Raw genomic sequence first — 25040 nt, forward strand, 5'->3', positions numbered from 1 at the left:
ATCAAGGACATAATGTTAGCTTTAGTGGGATCTGATCTGGGGACATCCGGAGAACGGGCCTGGAGCCAAATCTCCAGGATCCACCCGGAGCTGTGAGCATGCTTAAGCAATCATGATCTGGCATAAGGTCCATGTACCTAATAAATTATTCATCTGGAGGTGGGTGAGGGCGGCCCATCTGCTGAGGGAGCGGTCCTGGCTGAGTTATTGGGCTGTCCGCTGGTTAATAATGCTCAAGATCTGTGTTGCTCTGTAGCGCACACCAGTCGCAGTCAATCACTTTCAGATCGCTGCATTTTGAAATGTAAACCAATATGGCCATTGACAAATAACAGCAGAGTCTTTGCTCTTTATGCCTGGTACTGATTGAAGGTATTCCCACATGATGAAATCCAGTTTACTGTCTTTAACAAAAAAAAGCAACAGCCTCCAAACTGCGGTCCATAGTAAACTAAATTTCTTTATTTTGTCTGTATTATAATCCCCATTAGCACTAGCACATGCTACTTACAGCACATTGCCTCAAAGTCACATGATGTGTTGTGTTTTCATTAATGAAGCAGCTGAAGAGATGATGGACAGTTCATTTGTCCAAAAAAAGCGTGTGTGTGGGAGGGGGGGGGGCTTTAACTGCCCAGAAGAGAAGTGTGTGAGCCTCGATATTTGTTCAACAAGCTAATACCAATCCACTCTCACAAATAAGTGCTGTGACATTGCTCATATCCAATCAGATTAACAGACTCCCTGAGCAAATGAGACACTACTCTTGAACCTGAAGATATTATAATTTCATTTATAGACATGGCAACGTTTATCCAGGGGGAAATAATCACTGAAATCCTGTTCAAATCTTTGGTTGGATTTGTGAAGAGTTTTATAATATATAATAGGAAAAGGATAATTACATATTGTTATTAAAAAAAAGACCCACTTCTACTGAGCCCCTCTGGATTATTCAAGAGAATAAAGCGGTAAAAAAGAGACAAATTGAATAAAACAGCAAACACTTCCTTTAGAACAAGTTGCCTTTGTTAGGAAAGTCAATGTGTTGTAGTCGTATAAGGTCTAAGCTAATGATGCCCCTTGATTAATAAGATTTAAAAAAAAAAAAATTAAATCAATAGCAACGTCTTTGAATGTTTTCTTTTCAGATTGCTTTGATTATAAAGTATCTAATCCTCATAATTTAGATATTAGCATTTCTGCAGGAAGAGCATGGAGGAGATCTGAGGCTAGACGGTCAAATATGGTGCTGTGCTGCCCCCCAGTGGTGGATTGGCTAACATGCATTAGAGACTGTTAACAGAGCTGATATAAGAGACCAACAGAAAGAGTACGGATATATAATCCAAGATATTGGTCCACTAACCAGAATTACAGTTCAAAAGGCCTTTGGATTCACTATTTTTGCCCCCTTTAGGCTACGGTTCAATTCAGATGTGGGAAGTAACATTTACTCAAGTACTGTGCTTAAAGATGGGGTATGTAATTTACTTCAGAAACACTTTTTGTTATATTCCATGGAATGCTCTTAACATCCCGATAGCAATGAATGCTTTGACAATAAAAACATTAAAAAATGTCATCTGTGGAAGCCGTAGTACTGTAAAAAGCACGACCAATCATATGAGCCGGCCCGGCTAAAATAACTGGATGGCCTACCTGCCTGTCAGCTTTCCATCTGTGCACAAATTTATCTCGTGCCCTCATTGGTCATGTGCACGTTCGTGTGTGTTGGAGGAGGGGCTCTGTAAGGAAGTGGCAGATTTTTTCCGGTTGTGTATTTTCAAATTCTAGCGCACTCGAGCTGGTTTCTTCATAATTACCCACCTTTAAGTATCATTCTGAGATTCTTGTACTTTACTTGATCCTTTCCATGATATGCTACGTTGTACTTTTACTCCACTACATTTATTTAATACCTTTAGTTACTTAACAGATTTGGGTTAATGATGTGAAATATACATAACACCTAAATCAGACTAGTTCCACCTGGAGTAAATTCACAAGCTACCCTGCAGTATATAAAGTCATTCAAGCTAGCAGCACCTTTACCACCTTTGAGAACACTTTAATGATCAATCATTATAATCAAAACAAATATTATTCTCAGATGGACCAATCTGCATAATGACTTATTTTCCTTTTGGTACTTTGATGCCAATACCTTTGTACTTTTACTTGAGTGACATTTTGAATGCAGGACTTTTACTTGTAACAGAGTATTCCTACACTCTGTTATTTCTACTTTGACTTAAGTACAAGATCTGAGTACTTACCCCACCTCTGGTTAAGTTGTCAGTGTGTCTGACATTATGTCATCATCAATATAGATTTAAAGGACTGTTAAACATACCCATAATTCAGCAGACACATTTCATGTATTTAAACTTTTAACTCTAGTATTACGAAGTATATATTACAAGATATAAACGTTTTTGGTCTCCACGTAGTGCGAATGGTCTTTCTCAATGAAGACATTTTGACATTACCGCTGTCCATTCAGCTGCTTCAGCTTCAGGGTCCGGCTCCTGTGCATTCAACAAACTACAGACAATGTTATTAGCAAGTCTGTGCTCATTCTATCATGAGAAATGAAATGTCTGTTGTTAAAAAGTCTGATACTGTATAAAAGTATGTAAAAAAGGAGTACAGTACTTATTGTAGACTCTTACCAGCTTCACGACATAGATTGGAGAGTTGTGTACACTGAATTGTACACTGTACAAATACTTAATTGAAACACAAACATGTAATCAGAGTGTATCTGTAAAGAAAAGTCTGGGGGGCGATTTAAATACAAAACATTTCACACTGTACAAACTACAAACAGTTGGAGCAGTGAATTCTACTGTTCATTAACTAATAAAAGGCAAAGGGTCTCAAATTGTTCTGTAGTGCCCTCCATTCTGTCAACCAATAAGCAATAACTGAAAGAGATTGGATGTTTCGACTAATGGAGAGAATAATGGTTTGACATGAGCCTGTTGTTAATGTAATTATCTTAATAAATGATGTCCTCGGACCTGGGAGTATAAGAAGTATACGTTTCCTCTGTAAGTAAACAAGAACTCAGAAAACTATGTTCATTGTTTTGGGGATTACTCTTCAAAAAAGTAAGGGGGGCTGCGAGGGAAAGAAAAGCCCTTTGTTACTATATGAAACAGTCAGTTGTTATTGCTCAACTTCTGATAACGATACAATAGCTTTCCAGAGCAAGGCAATTTAAACAGGACTAGGAAATCAGATGTTTCCCCCTCAGTGATCCGGGTCATTGTTTCAGCTGGTCTAACATGACAGAGATCACATCTGGCCCAGCAGACAGCGAATCAGATTGTGTAGTCTCGCATCAATCCAAATGTAATCACTGATAAGCAAATCATTTCAACAGTAATAAAATAATCAAGAACAATTGGCTTCTACTGTAGCAAAGCTTTACTGAATTATGATCAGGTATTCCAGAAAAAAATAATAAAAGTTTATATAAAATTGCATTTGAGATGTCACTATTTGTTTTCCAGTCAGTAATATGTTCCCTACTTCAATTAGAAAATACAACAATGCAGAGTTCTGCTCAGTGTGTATACTGCCAACATCATTTTCAAAAAATATATATAAATCTACTTCGTATCTACAGCCAGCTGATGTCATAATACTGACAATACATAATCACTGTACGCTACAACACTTTTGGACAACATGTCATATTTGAACAATTACACTGAGGAGTAGCATAAATAACTCACTGCTAAGAAGACATTGTAAAAACACTCATGACGTCCCTTTCAGAGATCATTTCAAAGAGGGTCCAGACTGGGTGGGTAATATGTAACGGGGACTGAGATAAAACAAAAAAAAGTAAATGTGATATACTTCATTAATAACTGAGAAAATGTAGGCCTCAATTTCACATTTATAAAACCAGCTTTTAAGAGATTTCACATGATTTCCGTCGGGTATAAACGGTCAGCACATGTTTAGATAAACACGTTTTCATACTATGTCTTTTCCAGATTTTCTGAATACATTCATTTCCATAAGGCGGGGCCATGACTACAGCACGTTAATACCGGGAGAGATGTGTTACAACAGGGTATAGAAAGGCCAACCTAAACAAAAATACAGAGCAGAAGGAGAGGGCGTTATTCTGAGGGAAATGATTAAGAGATTATAATTATAATGTCACAGAAAATCTCAAAATGTAAAGAAATGATGTGAAAGAAACAGCTAAATATTGTGTTTTATGTCACTTTGAAAGGTTTTCCTTCACTTTTCTGACTGGATTTTCATAGATTATTTGTTTTTCTTCTTATATTAGTGAGTTTTTTTCTCGTAAACTAACCCTTTTAATGTCAGATAATACATCCTGGAATATCACGCCTCCTCCCTCAGCTTGTAATCATTATTTTCCTATAAAAAGGCCAGAATACGCTGCTCTAAATCCAGTGTTATAATAATTAAGATTTCCAGTTTGGTAATCCAGCTGGGATCACAGTAGATTCAAAGGTTTCCACAGCAACCGAACCACTCCTGCTTTCACATTGCCAACATAGAAATAATCATGAGTGAAAAACTATCACAGGTCGAGGCGGTGCTTTCAAGGACACCAAGTATAAGATCATATTTCATCTCCAACTTTCACTCAAAGTCCTGATAAGGTCCAGAAAGTGACACAGAAAAACATTTTGTTAGTGATGTTCGAAACGTCCTCATGCTGCTACGGAAATATATAAGAAGCACTGTGATGGGCAAAAACATAAAAACAGACAAAAAAGCAGGATAATGAAAACCGTTGAAAAATTAAAGTGGTCACCTCTAGTGTCATCAAAACAAATAGTTTCAAGGTACAGTGTGGCAAAAATAATCCAGTGAAGTTCTTACAGTACATCCAGTGGCTACCAACAGAGCAAGTGTAGTATTGAGTGGGATTAAAAACAACAAATTGCTACAAGGACAGAACAGTATCATATCCATCATGTTAAGAGTCCAGGCGTTTAAATCTCTTGGGATCAACATTTAAAGTCTTTCTTTTTTATAGATGTCAGTCCTTCATCCAGTGTTCTCCAGCTCTAAAGCTGTGTGTTCAGAAGATCTCACTGTAGCAGGGATCCACCAGTAATAAACAGCATGACTCAAAAAAAGGGGGGGGGGGGGGAACAACTTACCCTTTGAGCCTTATGTACCTTACAGTGTCATGAGATTTAAGCACTGACAGCGTGCAGTTCACACAATAAGTGTTCTCTATATGTTAATACTGGTGCAAAATGTCGTTTTACTGGGCTTGGTGTCGTGTTATTGTGAACATCTGTCACATCTCTATTCTTTTCTGTGTTAAGTGAAGGGTTTGCCTCCCCCTGTGTTCACTCTCCTTTTAGCCCGCAACACATCTGATCCAGTTTGCTTGAACGTTGTGATGGCTGCTCCTGGTTTTCTCCCTCAGAGCTCAGTGGTCAGGAGACCTCTGAGTTTGGCTCCATCCTCCGAGGCTGGCGGCTTTCCGATAGTGCTGCGGGGGGGGGATATAGTTGTATATCAAAAGCACAAGAGGTCATTACAGAATTGTATACAGTATATCAATTAATAGATGATGATTGTGGATGCAATTATGTGTCCATTACAGCTGGTATTCAAATTACTTACGTAAACTGTAGCTGGATTTGAACATATAATTATGTCAGTTTATTAAATAATTAATGTTTTTTTGTAATATTTAATAATCTCAAAATGTAAAGTAACTCGCTACTAAAGCTGTCAAATAAATGTAGTGGAATATTAAGTCGCATAACCTTTAAATACACTATGCTTGAATACAGTCCTTGAGTAAATGTACATTTCACCACTATTCAGTTTGAGTTACTAGTTGTGTTTTACTGCCAGAAGCCATTAAGTGAGCTCATGATTTCTCAGAGTAGCAGAGACCAAGCAGAACTTCAGTGAAGAGCTGACCTCCTGTAGCAGAGTGACTCCAGCAGGGGGCAGCATGCGACCAAATGTACTCTAAAAACAAACTCGACTTGGGTTTGAATGTGAAGAGTTTTACCTGGCCGAGGCGTTGTTACGTGGGGGGAGGGCTGGGGTGAAAGCTGCTCCCACATCTGGGGGGAGAGGAGGGTTGACCTTAGCGGGGGGGTCAAGGTCGAGCAGGCCGTTAGTAAAGACGCCGGGAGGCTGCATTAGAGGGGGGGAGAAGGGAGGAGGTCATTCTCTACAGAGCCTCTACACCAGCCAATGAGAACAGCGACTAAGCAAGTGCATGTGGAAGATAAACGCTGAGTCATGAATCACCAGCGTCAGGACATTTAAACAAAATGCAATAAACATGAAAATGTTTAACTTCATTAGAACCTGTGGGGATAAAGGCAGACAGTTGATCAGGAGAGAAGCTAGACAGATTCAAATCAGAGTGGTACTCACAGCAGTGGTAGGGATGATCCAGCGAGGAGTGAGGACAGGTTTGGGCGGCGGCACTGAAGGCAACTGAAAAACAATTCAAATATTTTCACATTTATTAGAATGGTGCAGGAATGAGTCCAAAACCACAACATGAGTCAACGTTTCCAGGTGAACATATGTGAGAAAAATGATCTGTGGTAAAACAAGCTTATGAGATTTGTTGCGAATAAATGTCAGTAAATACCCAGCTCGCTAATGTCTGAAGCTTTTACATGTCTTAAAAAAGCGATGGAGAAGGCTTATAGAAACACTTTTGCACTTAAAACTGGTAGCATTGGAATCTTAAAAGGTTCATACACAAATATGTTTTTCATGAGTTAAGGATATTATTATTTGTAGGAGTTTTACATGAGGTAGAAGTGCATCTTACCACAGGGGTTGGATCGGTGAAATCGATCAGGTTGTCAGACAGAGGGGCGGAGCTTGGCAGGTTAACTTCGTCTGCTTTAACCTGCACAATGATACAAACCAAAACAGAAAACTTAGACAAGTTTTTTATTAATCAATGTTTTTACATTTGGTTTCGCAGAGGAGCTATACATGTGGCATGCAAAATACATCTTTATTAATAAGATGTTCCCTCAGATTACACAAGTGCCACACTCTTTATTCAGGATTGCATTATTAAGATATTTTTAGCCTTTAATATGTTCTATACAACACATGTACAATTCTAGATGTGTTAGCAATAATGATTGTTTAGTAGTAATATAATACTTTCTGATTAGCGTTTGGGTAACAGTTTCTAAAGCTTTATTGCTGTATGTCATTTTGCATATTTCCATTATTGTTTTAAGATTTTACCTTACATTTTTTAATTAAAGGTCAAATCTAGTGGAATAAAATGAATTGAATAGTAGGACTGTGGAGCTCCTTACAGTGTATTGTAGCGTTGAAGATTATCTGGCAAAGTCACCTTTTTGTCCATCTTTAATAAACAATAGGCGCTTTCACACTGGGACTCCCAGCAGCTTCTACAGAACGCAGACACCTCCTCATCTCCACCGCTCCCATGTTTTCTTTTGTGTTGCCATAAGTTAGTCTCTCTGCGTTTGTGCGCTGGGCTAATGCTAATAATGCTAATGCGAGGATAATAAAATGGCGGCTTCACAAAACTTTTTGGGAGTTTTACGGAGCGTGGTTTGCAATCCGCCCAGCCAATCAGACATAGGAACCTCTTTCTCCCACGAAAGTCCCTGCTCTCTAGCAGGGACGGAAAAGGGGGTAAAAAGGTTCTCATTAACTAATTTTACATCCGGATTTTTTTGGTGTGAACGCGACATTTCGGAACTATATCGGAACTAAAGTGGGAAAAGTACTGCAGTGTGAAAGCGCCTAATGGGTCAGATGAAACATTTTAACTCTATGTACCTGTACCCTTATTAAATATATTCAATTAGATACTGACTGCCATTGAAAATCTAACTAAACATTCATACTCAAGCTTTCACTAACAGTAAACACTGTGTGCATGTATTCAAAGATTCATGGCTATTATTTCCATTGTAAAAAAATGTAAACGCACCAGAGTAAATAATTCAACTATTAATAATGGTTTTACCTTTGGTGCCGTGGCTTCGCAGACAGGCTCAGAGGGCATCTTGGGGACGGAGGGGTTTACGTCTTCAGCCAGCCTCTCCACACTGACGGACATGAAAAGAGAGAAAGAATAAGCAGACTTATAGATTTATGCTCCACTCCAGAGAGAAAATCCTCACAGCAAGCCACACAGTCATATTTAAAGTCCCTCAAGCTTTGAAAAAACCCAGTAGAATCACATTTTGCTAGATAATATAGTTAAGGGATTATCTTTCCTGATTGAATGCTGTGTGATTGAGTTATTGATTAATGGCTTCATTGTGTCAGCACAGCAGAGGGGATATTCTCCAGACTGTAGGACAGAGATAAAGAGGCTGAACAGAGCGAGCGTTTACCGCATCAATGAGCCCGGGGCCCCGGGGGCCTTTTGTGAATTGTCTGGTCAAGCGTCTGCATTTTGTGTCATCCTACTGTAAACACTTAGAGCGGAGACGGCAGCAGTATCCAGGCAGAACTCAAGTCATGTGACTCAACAAAGATACTCAAACACGCCAACAGATGTCAGCAAAGACCAAGCAACCCATTGGAAGACAACAGATGATTGTGTATGTTATACTCTTCAGATAATTCAATTGAAGTCAAAGCAGGTGGGGGCTGTAATCTCTTTCTTTAAATCCCATCTTCATACCGCTACTTTCTATCCTCCTTTATTCTTCCTTCTTGAGATCTGAATGGTCAAGCTTTTTCTTTCTTCCTACTCTTAAGGTACCAACAGCTAAAGTAGGTTAAAGGGACCCTTTTCTGCTCATTTTCAGGTTCATATCAGTATTTTGTTCCTCTCCTGTGACATGTCTCCATGCTTTAATGTTCAAAAAGCTCTTTATTTTTCTCATACTGCCTGTGCTGCAGCACCTCTTTTCACCCTCTGTCTGAAACCAGAGCTCAGTCTGCTTTGATTGGTCAACGGCTGAGAGATGTCCCGCCCCTTAGTCTATCATGTACAATCTGTTGTAAAGCTAGCCAAAATAATCGTGTGTTACATAGGGATGTCATCATGTTACGGAAGTCAACAAAGGAGTCCAATGGAGGTGTTTCAGGCAGGGGGGGGGTGAAATCAATGTGTGAAATCATCCAAATCTTTTGGACTATGTTTCAATTTTTCAGGAAATATGAAATAACTTTTCCCTTTATTTCACACAGACACACAGACTGACCTGGCCCTGGCTGATGAGCCCAAGGAGGCCGGTTTGAGCAGGTCCCAGGAGTCCTGGTTGTCGGGGCGACTGATGACAGTCAGAGACGAGTTACTGCCCATCCGTCCCGTACGCACCTTCAACCTGGAAATAGATGGCACATACTTCATTTAGGATATATTTTATTTGTCTAATTAATGTGACATTTCAGTAGAATATACAGTATATATATTTAAAGAAAACTCACATGACAGGTTATAATAAATCATTTTACATTGATTAAAATATCCTTAAGATAATAAATAATGACTTTATAAATCAAGATTTGAAAGGCGTTAATGGGAAAAAGTGTTGATATCTTTATTAATACTTACATACACAACTGTATCAAATGTAATTGACACATGTTTACATATTAATTGTCGTTTAATATTGTAGTACAATATGTACATTTTTCTTTAACTTCTTATGTTTAAATAATATTTATTCTATTAAATATTATTTATTTTGTATTTTGCAACTGTCAAAACAAACATTTCCTCCGTCATTACAAAGTATTTTGAAATTGAAACAGCGTGTTCCACTGTCTGCCTCGGATACGACCCGGCGACAGGGATTTGCCTGACAGTCGATGAAAGCCTTGCTTGTAAGAATGAGCTGCAGGTGATGTAATGTTTTGAGCTACAGCGATAATCCTCATGAATATTCAGGGAGATAATCAGCTCGAGCAGAAGGGTGTGCGGAGATTGGCTGAGACAATGTGTTGACAGTTGGCATGACTCAGGAAGATGGAGGAGGAGGAGGAGGAGGAGGAGGAGGAGGGCTAATTTCAAGACAATGGAGCACGACTGACAATGGCTTTCTTCCTGACCATGTAAGCTCTGTGCTGACTCCACTGTAAAGACCATTTTTAAAAAAGGAGAGAAGGTTTTTCTGTAAAAACTTTAAAAAACAACCAAGCACAACATGTTCGACGGCTGAATATGTTTTGGTGGTCTAAGCAAAAACCTGCTCATTGATTTATTTTGTATTTATACATCATATTATTTTTTTATTAATAATTATTTGGACACTTATGATAAAACAACAATATGCAAGTTGCAATTTTTTTATTTTAATAGGTGTGTATAAAGTATCATATGTTATTGTCGTAGTAAGTTGTTCTATTAAAGTGTATTCTAACATATTTCATTGTGTATTCTATAGATATTTAGCTTTCTGCTGTTATGATATGTATATATTTAGTGTTTGTGTTTTTGATCTTATTGAATATTATTGCATTTTAAACTCATGTGCAATGTGCCTTATAAACATGCTGCTGCTGTATCATAACCCATTTCCCAATGTGAGATCAAAAAGGTAGATTTATTCTATCTTGATTTATAGACTGTGCTTTGATTCATGAGTGATTCCTGTGTATGTTCATACCTGACCGAGGCCTCCTGCACGTTACAGTTTTTTTCTCCAACAATGACGATATGTTCCTCCAAAGATCCCTACACAGAAGAACAGGTAGAAAGATAAAAAGATGGACTAATACAAACATGCATCATTCATATTTGCACAGATTATTCTGGGTTTTGCCCTTATTTAAAAAAACACAATAATCCTACTAAGCTGTAAAGCTGTATTCCCACTTGAACGTTTCCACCGGGATCGTCATTGTGCACATAGCCTCCCTCATTCCTTCAACCACCTTCTTGATAAGGTATGCGTTATATTTATTTACCACATTGTATTTACCAAAAAGAGCTGGCGGTAAACAGTCATGAGGCTGTGTGTCGGAAACTGCGATTAAACTCTTGATCGAGACACAAGTACTAAATGTGTTGTATACATTCCCAAAGAACGCTCTTAAAAACAAAATATTACCCAAATCTGGCAAACCCCAAGCCTTGATCAGAAAATGCTTCATACACAATATTTCATAGTAGACACTGAATATGTTATTTGCATGATCCTTTTCAAATTGAAAATAATACTGTTCATGTAAAAGTAGTCACTGTTTGAGCTTAAAAGGGTTGTTTTGAAAGTTAGAAAAGCAAGGCCCTAGATTAATTCCATTATTTTATACATGAAAGTATCAGATTTTAGTTTTAAAACCATTTAACAGCATTACAAGTGAAAGTACCCAGCACAAAGAGGGCACTTCAAATAATTGTACCCTCTAAATATCAAAAGGTTATGACAAGAAAATAAGCATGGATAATATCCCTCACTTCAGTTCGACTTTTCACCGATCATATTAGCACCATCTGAACTGTAGGACTAACATTACTGAAAACGGCAAGGCTACAGTGCTTTACAAAAGATTTATACTGTGCAGTTGATTGAATTAATCCTTAAATTCAAATGATAAGCCAAAGGGTTAACAGTGCAGACAACGGACCCCTGTTCTAGACTGACAGTTGTTCAAATTCTAATAAAACAAAGCATTTCTTTTGATTGAAGCTCTGTTCCTCACCTTGAGGGCAGCAGCCTCGGCCTGGGCTTTCAGGATGTTACTCTTCAGTTCCTCCGGGACACACAGAGGAGTGACGGCAGGACTGCTCCCTGTGCTGTTCAGAGCACACTTCTCCGTCAGCTTCACCACATCCTCCTGTTCAGATGAGAGAGAAATACGTGAGGAAAATAGAACTAAACAAACCAGAAGAAATGCTATCATATCCGTACGGTTATTTCTCCATGTTTGTAATCCCAGCCTTTATCTAGAAGAACGAAATTGTTTAGCTGAAGTTGGAAATACACAAATACTTTTTAAACAATTACCCACCTGGTTATTCATGGTCATGTTGACATTGATGTTATTTTTCGGGGTAGTGAGAAGCGGACTGGTCTCCAACTCTAGCTGCTTCAGACGGGCTGCTGCTTCTGGAGAAACACAGCCATTAACCTTAATACAACTACATTGGGATATTTCAGAGCATGCACAATAAAACATACACATAACTAAGGAAATTACATTTAAATGTTCCTCTTTTCAGTATTCTGCTTTACTTTCCTTCATTGTTTTTATGTATCATTGAACACATCATCTCTGGGGTCTTTCTTTAGTTAATGTTAGTGAAACAATTCTTTAAATAACTGAAGAATGGGAAGCAGTGATGTATTAAAATAAGATGGGAGTGAGTCTACAGTAAGTGGTGGTGTCAGTGTCTCGTAGTCTGACATATTGTCACTACACTGTATTATCTTGTGAAACACATTTTTCATACATAAAGTAGACCCTCCAGAAAAACGCGATTCTGCGATCGCAGAATTTACCGCATAATCAGCAAAATGGCGCAGATTTTTAAAAGGCGGCATATTTATCAAACGGCCGCATAATCCTCACATTTTTCCACACAAAGTTGAGAGAAAAAAAAAGTTAACTCGTCTTGACGTGAAGTAGTGATGATGATGATGACGTGATGTCATCAGCTCGCGCATCACAGAAGGTAAACAACACCGTAGAGTGAACGTGTGTAACTCATACGACGAACATTTCTGCTAATGACCGGGCAAAGCAGTACCCCGATGTATTTCAAGAAAGTGGGGGAAACTATTCCTGGCACCCCCGTGCAACTGTGTGTTGAGGCATACCGTCTTAGAGAAAATCGACGGTGACGACCCACCTTTGATTCATTCAAACATTCGAAAATCCTTTCTGCTGCTTGCGGCAAGAAGAGCCAAACAACCCACGTTCACCGAGGCATCAACCTCCAAAACCCTTTCGAGGGCTACAAGAAACAAAGTGAGTAGCCTACAAGATTGAAGCTGGTCAGATGGTCAGATAACGAACGAGTAAATGAAAACAGAATGAGGCGGAGAAGTGTGTGTGTGGGGGGTGTGTGTGTGTGTGTGAGAGAGAGTGTGATTAAAATAGCCCCATTGCTTTTACAATAAATAAACATAGAATGTGTTTAATTGAATAGTAAAGGGGTTTAACGTTAGTGGCAGGTTGTGTGTGAGAGAGAGAATAAATAAGACAGCTCAATATATAAAAAAAAATCTATTATTTTTCGCAACTTCCCGCAATTTCACCGCATAAAATCACATAAAAACCCCGCATGTTTAATCGCATAATCAAGGATTTTAGCCGGCGTTTTTCTGGAGGGTCTAATAAAGTGGTTTATTTGAGAGGCTTGCAAGACAAGATTTTAATTATTTTGACATTTCTGAGTAAAACATTTTCCAATACATTTTCTTTGACGGTCTGAATTTACTTTGTGGTTTTTCTGTACGCTCACCAGCGAGACCCAGAGGATCCTCCCCGGTGGTACTGGGGGGGGCGTAGGAGCCGCTTGCTCCGGCCTCGTCTGTAGCCGTCACCGTGGGGACGGCAGGAGGCCGGAGGACATCATCAATGCACGTCTCCATCAGGTCAGCAATAGGCAAACTAGAGACAGAGAAAAGGATTTTATAATATAAGCATCACATCAACTTGGGGTTTATAAAATGATCATGATTACAAGCAGAAACAATGTTGGGAATAATTTAAATGTTAGACAAAAATAAAACAGAATAATTCCTGATCAACAAGCCGCACAACTTACCTGCGGCAGCCATAAGACAAATGGACTCAGCAAAGATGTCAAAACTGGACCAAGATGATGTACAAGGCCACATTTTGGTATTACTTGCCATACACATAGCAACAAAATGATATTAAGAAAATATATATCTATTAATGGTACACGAAGAGGAGAGACCTCCAATTCACTTAAGCCTGCATTTTTATTCTAAGTTTTGAGTCCAGGATGTGTTGAGGTTTGCTCAACACAAAAAACAGTAGGCCTATAGATATTTTAAAAAAGCAGTGATTTTTGGAAAAGCACCTTTGCAGAGCAAACATAACCGTTATCCTACTGTTTCCAATTGGTTTTATTTTGTGCTAGGCTAACAACCTTTTCAATGTTTACAAATAGTGGAAAATATTGACATTCTTATTGAACAACTGTTAAAAACACAGCAGCAGATTATTTAAATATCCCTTTTGATGCTCCTAGGATGGTACCATTCCCAAAGTTATGGACGCTATTTTCTTTGGTGAGTTCATAAGGAAGGATGTTGCTTTTTATTGCTCAGGGCATTAAAACAACATATCTGTTTCTGTACATTTTCCCAGGATGGAACCAATTCTTCCAGTTGTTCCAACACCACGTCAATGCAGCACAATCCCTATTGTTGCAGTGTTATTGAAAGTGAAACATAACGTGCGCTTTTGTCCTATCATTTGGATCTTTTACAACATTTCATTGGTTCTTTCTTGGCCTATTGGACACTTTCCCATCAAGTTTCAGGAAATCCAGTCCAATATGCTTTTTCTGAAATCCTGCTGACAGACAAACCAAAAGGCAAACAACCATGCAATATATATTGTATATATAATATATTCTAAGGTCCATTTGTTTTGGCAAGACAATCCCACAATCCTGAAAATGCGACAGGAAAACAACGAAGTACAAAAATAAAGTAATTACTGTCCTTTCTACCAGAAACATATGAGAATGTGTGTCGAGAGAAAGAAAATAACATTTCTGAAGAAGGTTTTCTTAAGAAGCATGATTCAGTACTTGGAAATAAGTCTTCAGAGAAAGCAATAACTTTAGAAGGAAAAAAGTGGTGTAATATCCTCAGAATTTGAAGTGACCCGAAGCGAAACATCCGATACATGGATTACGGTGGAAGCTCTTCCAGCAGCGCAGTACTTATTACCTCATATTTCTGTAGCCCGAAGACACGGTGAAACATGAGAACTATATTACTGCCTGTGGAGAACATGAGCTAAAGCACAGCAAACACAAAGATGTGAGGAAAAGTAAAATGTGTTGCCTGAAGACTCACAAATAGAATGTATATATAAACACTCCCACATGTTAAGGTATCCATGAAGGAAAGGGTGAGGATGCATCCAACGCTTATGTTAGCAAAACACACAATGCATTGTTCTTAAATGTATTTAAAGTAATAGGTTACAAAAACAGGGATTTCATTGGGAGATCAATATGTTCTTAAATACCCCAAAAGTTACCAAAAAGATTTTAGCCTTTGCAGACTGTTTACATGCACACAAACATATATAACACACATCAGGAAAGAGAAAACTCCAAAAAGCACAATAGGGACTATTTAAAGTAAAAGTCTCCATTGTATTCTCACGTAAAATCCTAGTAGCCTTGTGTATGCTTTTCTTTTCTAATTGTGCTATACGAAAGCATCAATATACCAACCCACCTCATGTGGCTAGATTTTGAATCATATTTATTATGTGTTAAATAGCTCGGGTACAACTTGAATAACAGCAAAAGAAAGAAGACATCAGTCATTTCTTTGGTTATCGTTCTCTAACAGTGTGTATACAGTAGCATAACGTTATAAAAGTAAATCAAATGCTACATACTTTACCTATATCAAGAATAATCCTGTCTTTATTCTCAAACATTCAGTAAGATAAACATCCTTTGGTCAGAGTTATGTTGTTAACATTAAACTAAACAATAATAATACAAAATCATCTTCATTGGTTGAACTGTGCAATAAAAAAAACTAACAGTGGAATAGTTGAGCTGTACGGTAGGTAAGCATTAAGTGATTCCTTCTACAGATTTTTCAGACAAACCCAACAGTACCTTAGTGGCTGGGCTATTATAGTAACTCCCCCAACTATGCCAACATCATTGCAGTTGTGTTCACAAATTACAGTAGATAAATAATTTCCATTTGATTTTGATATACCGGTACTTACAACCATCTTAACGGAGTTATGCTTGTTTGATGTCTCGGAAGAAGTTGGATGAGAAGGTCGGTGATAATTACATTCCTGAGTGTTAAGTCCAGGATAGGTTGAATGGCCCTATTATGCTCATGTTCAGGTTCATATTAGTATGTTGTGCCTCTGCTGTGACATGTTTCAATGCTCTAATGTTCAGAAAAGTCTGAATTTTTCTCACATTGCCTGTGCTTCAGCACCTCTTTTCACCCTCTGTCTGAAACCAGAGACCAGTCTGCTGTTATGATTGGTCAACCACTTGGAGATGTCCCGCATATCACGTACAATGTGTCCGAGCACTAGCCAATAGAAGCGCAAGTGTTACATAGTCATTTCACTATGTTACAGAATTAAAAAAAGGACTACAATCATGGCATTTCAGGTGAGGGGGGGGGACTTAGGGCACTTAGCCTTTGCAGACCATTCACTACAGGGAAGGGAAAAACCCAAAGAGCATAATAGGGCTTTAAGGCTAGCTTAAAGCATGGAGCAACTGCTTATTTCCAAAAGGCCTCTTCAAGCATTTCTAAAATGTGTTCAAAACACAAGAAACAATGTGCAAACTTAATACATTCAGATTCTTTGGAAAAGCACCTTCGACAGAGCCAAAACAACTCTGTTGACCTGCTTCACTTGTTTTGGTTTGCGCCAAGCTTACAATTTAAGAAACACATGAACCTTCTCATCCAACTTTCATTTAAAACAGAGCAGCGGATCCTTGAAATGTGCAGATCAGATTAAATACAAAATAGAGAAAATCAAATTTTCTTACTAAAACAAATAAAATAAATCACTTCATGAGCGAATTAAAAATGAAAACAGCGACAGTGTTTGGAATATTATAAGAAACACAAAACTCATTTGGAGAGAAATGCAATGAGAACAGAAGAGGGCTTAGTTAGACCTTCCTGGAACTATGTGACTTATTGTTTCCTTGCAGAGTGGAGTAGAATTCCTAAGCCTGGCATCGATACCATTCCCCCCCAGCAGGCTGGTTTCACCATGAGGGTTAAGAGTGAAGGGCAGAGGACAGAAAGGATGTGTAGAAGGAGAATCAATAAAGTGGTGCAGGGACGACTTATTTTTGTAGTCAGCATTGCAAAGGGCTGGACGAAAAGCATTGGGGTTATTACTATTGAATTTTCTAAACGTGGCAAAAAATAAGATCTTTGGCAAACACACTTTTATGATACTTGCACATTTTGTTCGGCAGCATAATCTCCATATATTAACAATGCTTTTATGATGTTAAAGTGCAAATACAATTGCCAGAAGTAAATGGCTAATGTTTACATCTACAAACAATACGTCATCAGTCGCATGTACTTTGACCGCTAAGCTAAAGAAAGCTAATGTTCGGCATGACAATGTTTGCTAGTCCTCGTTAGCCGCTTTTAAAAGACACACACACAAGCTTGAGATTTACCAAAGGAGTATTTACTGACATCACTTTTGTCATAGAATACACCGTTAAATGTACTTAGGTTTGTGTTAACCACAGCCCTTATTTTCTGGCATCCAACCAAAAACGCATTGATAAAACGAGTGAACTGGAAGTGCTAAAATGACTCATTCCTGCACCACTCTATGGAGAACGTAGGAGAAGTAAGAGGAAGAAACGAGTACTCAGAAAGGGATGAGAGAGTCTGAGTTTGTTTGTTTTGAGGAATGTTTCAGTAAATAAGGCACGGCTTCATTCACAACAAATGTCTCCTTCCATGTGGTACGGTCACAACCACCAATACCACACGTTTTGTTCAAGGGTGAGTCCCCGCTGAGCACATTTATCAGTATGCCATCCATTTCATGTCAGTACAAAGGGTGAGACCGTTGTCTTCTCTTCGGATCTGTCTGACTTCATGTTGGAAGCTTTGATGAGACATATGAGCAGGAAGGGTGGAGGGAAGAGGAGACCTGAGGAGAACAGGGTGGAGGGAAGTGGACAAACAGGAGGGGGGTGTAACGAGATGGGGGTTGAGTGTAGGTACAGTAAACTGGAAAGCAATACTGGCGTGGGAAAGGAAGGGTAGCTTTGAATGAAAACAGCAAAGAGAAGCTGATTGTATGCAAATTAAGGTGGGAGAGATAACAGTGACATACGTTGTGTAACTCAGATATAAAGAAAGACATGAAAAGAGGAACAGCAGAGAGGCAGGAGAAGAGATTTGTGAGGTAGCTGATGAAAAGCTTGGTTCTTTAAAGTGTAGTTCATTGCATATGGCTTGACATTTAGACAACCTTTTTCATCTTTAAAGATTAAAGAAGCACATTCTCACTCCCATCTGGTCAATTTCAATGTTTGATCAGTGGTGCATTTTAAATTGTGATTCATCAGTTTTGGTTGTGTTGAGTCAATTTCCGCTGGTGTTGGTTAGGATTAGGCCATCACAAGTGTTTGGCTTGGTAAAAGATCATTTTGGAAAGAAAAAGGACTTTAGTTTTGTAACTAAATGTTTAGTAAGTAAGTGTTAGGCTTAAGAAAAGATTGTTGTGATATTGGTACATGACACGCGTTCCTGATTTTCTCGCACTTAAAAGTATTTTGCTTCAACTGTCTAATAATGATGATGACTGGTTTACATTGGAGTCAGTTAAAGGCCCAGTACTTCTCATATAGACGCTAAAAAGTTCCCCTGTACCAGACGGTGATAGCCTCTGACTGAGCGTCAATATTTTATAAGTTGGGAAATAAACTGGGTTTGGATTTTCTATAATTATTTTAGGAGCTCCTTTAATTTTAACATAGGAAATCATTTCATTGTTGTACTACAACTTAACCAAAATGTTATTTTAGAGGGCATAACACAGCATGAATAAATAAATGAGGTGTTCACGGTCGTGATAAGCTCGGCGTGTCAGGTTACTGTAGAAGACATGTAACTTATGGTACATTTATTCAGTTACACTGTGCTCTGGCGTGCATTTAAGTGTGCTTTGACAAGTGTGACTTGCACACTTGAGCGGAGTGAAGTGGACTGGGTGTCTCTGGAGCATCAGTGGCCTGGCTTTGCACCTCTGGCAGCTGATGGCCTATGTCATAACTGCGTTTATATATTCAGAGCTGGAGGCCCTGAGCCAGAAGCTGTTATTCATGATGACAGCTCCACTGGGAACACAAGAGGCAAGGGAGCATACAGTTTCCCATTTCCACCGCTAAACAGTGACTAACCCAATGATCTTTGACTAGATTTACGGGGGATGAACTTAGATTGACCTTTTTAAAATGTTCCCATTTCCTCTCGTTAGCAATGGAGATTAAAATGTGATGAACTTATTCCAAAGGCATTAATGTAAAGTGATCTACTCACTTATTATAATGGCATAGTGAAGGATATAGAAGTGGAGCAGTTTGCAAGAGAGTGAGGAAAGGGTCAGAGAGACGGCAACAAACACAGACGCAGCACTACATGACAAAGTAATACAGCCGTTTGCTACGACGGCATACAAGGGCCACTCTAGGTACAAAACATTAAAGTACAGAACCAGTATGATGGGGGCAATATTCAGACTAAGTTTTACATTTGGGAAAAATAACTTGAATCTTTTCTGAGATGAAGTGGTATGTTAGTTAAAGAAAAATTAAAATTTGGTGAGATAAGGTTGATCCAATTATAGTGGCACATGGCTCCTAGGCAAAAAAGACATGCTAGTATATATATATTTTTTTGATACATTTGAGTGTTCCCCTTTCACATTCAATTTAATTAAGAGAACATTACATTCAGATGTAATTCCTGAAATATTAACCCCCTCATCATGCTTCATAATTGTTTTTATATTATTTTTGGATTATATTATAAGTATAAAAGGCATCATATCATAATTGTATAGGCTTAAGCATATTAGTAATTATTTTCATTTGTGTCATGTACAGTTGAAGTAACACAGAGAGGGAGATAGAGAATATGTAACAGCCAAGGGCTATAATGATGCATGCAGGAACAGTGACACAATGTAATTAAAGAAAGGGAGAAAGGATTGGAATGAGAAAGGTAAGAGCACCAGGAATTAGTCGCAGATATTAGCGGTATAGTCTCTTTCAAAGCATCCTCCTCCTGTCCCCTGTAACTGCTGCCACATTGTGAGACTTTTTATTTATTTATCAGTGTAAACAACTCTTAACACTTGTTGTGTCACACACACACACACACACACACACACACACACACACACACACACACACACACACACACACACACACACACACACACACACACACACACACACACACACACACACACACACACACACACACACACACACACACACACACACACACCCTGAATGTTGTGTCAATGAAAATGTAATCAAATATTCATATTTTTTCCTGACAACTAAGATAAATATCTCTGTAGCCTTTAGGATTTACCATTTAACCTTCGAGCTACAAATTCTAAGAGGAGGATACAGAAAAAACATTGCAATAGGTCATCGATCTCTCTATGCACGGCTCGATCCAAGGTCATATCTGTGCATCCTGTTTCTCAGGTTAATACATAACAAAGAAAAGGCTCCTGCTCCTATAACTGGCAATCCTCTTAGCATAACAGAAATATTCTTTACTAGAAACAGGATCAGCCTGAGCTGTAAATCTGAATTAGCTTTGTTCCCTAGAAGCTTGATAAGTCTTATCGGGAAGTACGAGTGACTACTTTATACTGAAAAAAAAACACGTCATGTTTTCTTACCAGCGTAAATCTAAAATCTGTTTTGGTAATGCTTTAGCATCACTAATTATATAGGCTGTACATTTATTGGCAACATTTTTTATTGGCAAAAAGATAACTTCTGATTAAATATGAGCAGGTAGATGGTTAACAGGATGCACAGCATGACATAAGATAACTGAAAGTAAAGACGTCTACAAACTTCATTCCACCAAAGCCTTCAACTGAACAGATCCAAAGCTGAAATCATGTCATGTCATTGATTAAAGACGCAAGTAGCAAGAACCCAGCACAGCACCCGAAAAAATTAATCATAATATTACCAACACCCGTTAGCTTGGCATTTCATGCTGATCAAAAGCGGACAAGACAGCAAATCACAGGAGACGATTCCATCGCAAGAAAACCCTTTTCCAAGCAAAAAATCTGAAAGCCCGACACTGCACAGCAATTGATTGGTTAAAGCCAGAGCGATGGCGAGGTTCGTTGGTACCTACCTGGCCTGTTCCACACAAGACCATTCTGTCCTCATTACATGTTAATACTGGAACACACAGGGGGACATTGCAGGTTTATAACAGAGGAGAGTTCATAGATTAGATTACACACACACACACACACACACACACACACACACACACACACACACACACACACACACACACACACACACGGGGTAGATAGCGGTTGAAAGTGTTATACAAATCTAAATAATAATATTAACTGCATCCATCTTTCTTTAGCTTGAATATGCCACCTGGCTAAATATTGCACTTATGAATTTCAATATCTGATACGGCTGTACTTTACCAAGCAAGACCCATAAATGCAGACCCATGCATAAAGATCCCTTCTGCATGCCATAACCTATCCGAGAACACCTCAACGTACATGATGCGTGACAAGTGAATGCAATGACTTGGACTTCTAAATAGAACCGCTACGCATGGAAGAGATGTGCAGGTAGGAAATAGAACAAAAACACACAAATACTCTGTGTCTGCCTTCCTCTCTTTCTTCCGTGTGTTCCCTAGTCACAGCAAGACAGGGTCAGTGGATAAGCCATGTTAAGCCACTCTTGTGTCATTAGAACATGAAAAACACACTTCGCTATGGAGCCACTGTCAGCAAGTTTAGAAAATAACAAAAAATAAGCAGGCTTTGGAAATAACTGATTCTGAAATCCGGTACCAACCTCCGCTTTTCCCCTCCAGGACTTCTGGGTAGAGCCTCGATTTCCATGGGTGCACAGGCAGAAGCAGCTACAGGGCTGACCGCAGGCACAGCTGACCGTGCACCTCTAATGGGAGCCTGCAGGCGGAAAGAAAAATAAAACATATGTCAGAGAGTAAGGATGGTAGAGGTGGTAGAAGTGATTGTCACAAAGAAGGATCAGATTGGAAGGTATTGAAAATGTTGAGAAAAGGGAAGGAATTATTATACTTTTCATTGTAAGTTGTCATAGATAGTTCTACACTTTTTTATGTTAGCTGGCACTAGTCATACAAAATAATTATTTGTAAAAGATCTACAATTACTGGCCTTTTATCCTACTTCAATTTAGATTTTTACTTGATACTTTGGGTCTCATTTCTGATTTTCTGTAACTCAGAAATGTTAGTTTTCTGTATAATGGAGTAAGGATTTGAATACACACGGGAATCTTGCTTCTCACCTTGTTTACTCTGCTGGAGCTGAAGCCATTGCCAGAGGTGAGAATCCTGAGCAAAGAAAGACATTTAGATTTTATTCAAAGAACAAATTGTAAACACTTTGCAAGAATTATGAATTACATAAAAGATGAAGGTCTCTTTAAATCTCCCACAATGCTTTTTCATAGATGTTCAAATGTAATGACAATACTTTTTTCCATTACACTACTTTTACAACTTACCAGGTTTTCCTTGAGCCAGTGTTTGTTTGTGTGTGAGTTACAGCACGTTAAGCACTGTAGAAACTGTTATATGACCTTTGACTAAGTGTTTTCCAGTGCTTGACTTTACAATGTTATTTTAAAAACAGGACTACACAGCAAAGATGCTACAACAATTGATAAGAGTAGGGTAATTTTATCATGAAATGGCATGGTAACATTGTTTAAATATCAGTGTACTCACTCTTGGGGATGGTAAGGTCCTGTGAAAACACAAAGAACAGACAGTTCAGAAAGATTCTAAAATATAAATATACAGAAAGGTAATATCTCACAGTATAAGTTGATAGTATGTTAACAAGTGCTTGTCATGTAATATATTTTACGTTTTGATATTGTTATATACACAGCTTTGCAGGAGTGAGTTTGAGTGCTGTCCTCACCTCTGTTCTGCATGGTTCTTCTGGAGTAACGTCGACTGGGCCTTCTCTCGAAAGATGCTGACCGCCTCGCTTTATTGCCCTTGGTTGTCTGATACTCCGTCTTTCCACTGGAAACACAAACAAAAAAATATATTAACACTATAATCGTAAGCCTGATCAATGCAGAATTTAATGCAACAGACATTTTCTTATTATTCTTTGTTAAGTAAAAACAAAAAAAAGGGCCCAGCATTGACCCCTGGTGAACTCCGGACCCATCAGAGCGATAACCATCTATAAACAACAAAACCCTGTAACCTCTGTGTAAAACCAACATTACTGCCAATGCTAATCCAAACTGGGTTTAAACACACAGAAGGGAGCTAGCTGGCCGCAGCAGCATGTTGACATTGAGTGCCTGTCTTGTACCAATGCAAGTATCTGTGTGTACGCACTTGTTTTTTTACACATCAAACTAGGATTATCTTTGTTTGTAGGTTGAGACAGTACAGAAACAAACACACGGCTCTCTGTGGCATTTAACTTATCAGCATTCAACTTATCAGCATTCAACACACCCATCTCCACACCTCCTACCCTCCCCCTTTAAAGCAATCCCAGCAGCATTTGTTCTCCACGCTTATCTCAACTAGTCTCTTTTTAGGTCACTTGTGCTCAGAATGTGCAGTCCACAACAATTTTTTAAGATACAGCTCAAGAGACGCCTTTGCAGACCATTTACATGGACAATAACCTATAACACACTACAGGAAAGGGAGAACCCCAACAGTATAATAGGGCCCCTATAAATATTGCAAGATAACTTTAATAAGCCCTGTGTATTTTATACAAAAAGATATCCCAAACCTTTTGTACTTACTTGCGCAAGAAAACAAAAAGTGCCTAATTCAAAAGCATCTTTAAACCTTTGATCTGCCTGTACATCTGTCTGTTACCTGTATCTGAAGCGTGACCCCATGCGGATGAATCCGGACTGGGCTGAGTTCTTCTGTACCGGCCCTCTCAGCCTAAAGAAGGCATGGTGCTCCACGGCACATTTCCACAGGTGCTTACAGGCCTTAGGGTGGTCCATCCTGAAGACAAAGGTGTGCTCCTGTTCTTTGCCCTGGGAAGGATCGTTTGTCAAATTTGGGCGACACAGAAGAGTTGATAAGTTCTCACTTACAGTAAGAGACATACAACATGTTCTTCACAAGGTGGACATCAGCAGTTAGAGTTTATCCTGCTGATGTTAGAGTTTTATTTATCTATAAAGAAAGCCCTTAAAAAGCAAGACAACCATCCTCCAGGTCAGAATGTCGTTCAAGAAAATGTAATAATGCACAGTAAAACATTTTTGGGAAAAGACTGGCATACAACATAGCACTTTAGGACAGAGCTGGGATACAAGAAGTGTGTGTTTGTGTTTGTGTGTGTGTTTTTGTGTGTAGGAGAAAGGTGCATACCAGAAATACCAGAGGGGGCAGGCTTCTTTATTAACCTCACTGACAGACCTCAAGGTTGGACATAAACAGACTCTCCTTCTCTCTCATATACACTAGCCTCTGGGCAGTACAATACTAAGCCTTGTTGCCTTTTGATTTGGAAGCAGCCTCTTTCAGGGCTCAGGCACTGTTTTAGACACAAGTTTTAGGCAGAATAACCTTCTTAGTTTATTGCTTTAAAAAAATAAAAATGGGACAGACTTTTGGATGCTTTGCTTATTATTTTGTAAAATGTTGAGATATACCTTGTTCAATTGTTTCCTTTTATTCAAAATGCTCAGGGGCCTCATTTATAAAAGGGATATACGCTCAAAAAATGGAGTACGGCAGTTTCTACGCAATGTTTGCGATTTATAAAATACTAACTTGACGGGAAAACGTGCGGTCCTCTACGCAAACTAACCCATGCGTACGCACTAAGCACAAAAACGGGAGAGACGAGAAACTGCGACACCGTTGGCAGAAGGAAGAATGGAGAGAAATATGTGGAAATAATACCATAAATAAAATGTTATCTCTCATTTATCATATATGAAGAATTCATTTTCAAACATTGATTAAAGCCAATCTTAAAATGATTTAACAAACGCCTGTTTGAGACTCCTCAGTGCACACAAAAACATAACTGGGAGAAATA

General features: G+C 38.7%; 1 protein-coding gene across 1 annotated transcript; it reads right to left on the reverse strand.

The window, feature by feature from the left end:
* Positions 1-3464: 3464 nt before the first annotated feature.
* On the reverse strand, positions 3465-24037 carry epb41l5 (erythrocyte membrane protein band 4.1 like 5). The gene is made up of 15 exons (XM_010773746.1): positions 23855-24037; positions 22920-23026; positions 22721-22739; positions 22279-22324; positions 21799-21914; positions 13415-13563; positions 11959-12056; positions 11650-11784; positions 10614-10681; positions 9207-9329; positions 8015-8096; positions 6824-6904; positions 6415-6477; positions 6041-6168; positions 3465-5506 (listed from the first exon to the last, which is right to left on the reverse strand). The coding sequence occupies exons 1-15, from the start codon at positions 23989-23991 to the stop codon at positions 5437-5439; spliced, it is 1422 nt and encodes a 473-aa protein (XP_010772048.1). The 5' UTR covers positions 23992-24037; the 3' UTR covers positions 3465-5436.
* Positions 24038-25040: the final 1003 nt, after the last annotated feature.

Source organism: Notothenia coriiceps, unplaced genomic scaffold, assembly GCF_000735185.1.
Source record: "Notothenia coriiceps isolate Sejong01 unplaced genomic scaffold, NC01 NC01_scaffold00012912, whole genome shotgun sequence".
NCBI lineage: Eukaryota > Metazoa > Chordata > Actinopteri > Perciformes > Nototheniidae > Notothenia > Notothenia coriiceps.

Excerpts from the sequence above, each read along its gene's own strand:
- epb41l5 (XM_010773746.1), bottom strand. The coding sequence starts at position 23,991 with ATGGACCACCCTAAGGCCTGTAAGCACCTGTGGAAATGTGCCGTGGAG. Across the intron at positions 9,330-10,613 it reads GTGCAGGAGGCCTCGGTCAG|GTTGAAGGTGCGTACGGGAC; the intron begins GTATGAACATAC and ends ATCTATTTCCAG. Across the intron at positions 6,478-6,823 it reads TCACCGATCCAACCCCTGTG|TTGCCTTCAGTGCCGCCGCC; the intron begins GTAAGATGCACT and ends ATTGTTTTTCAG.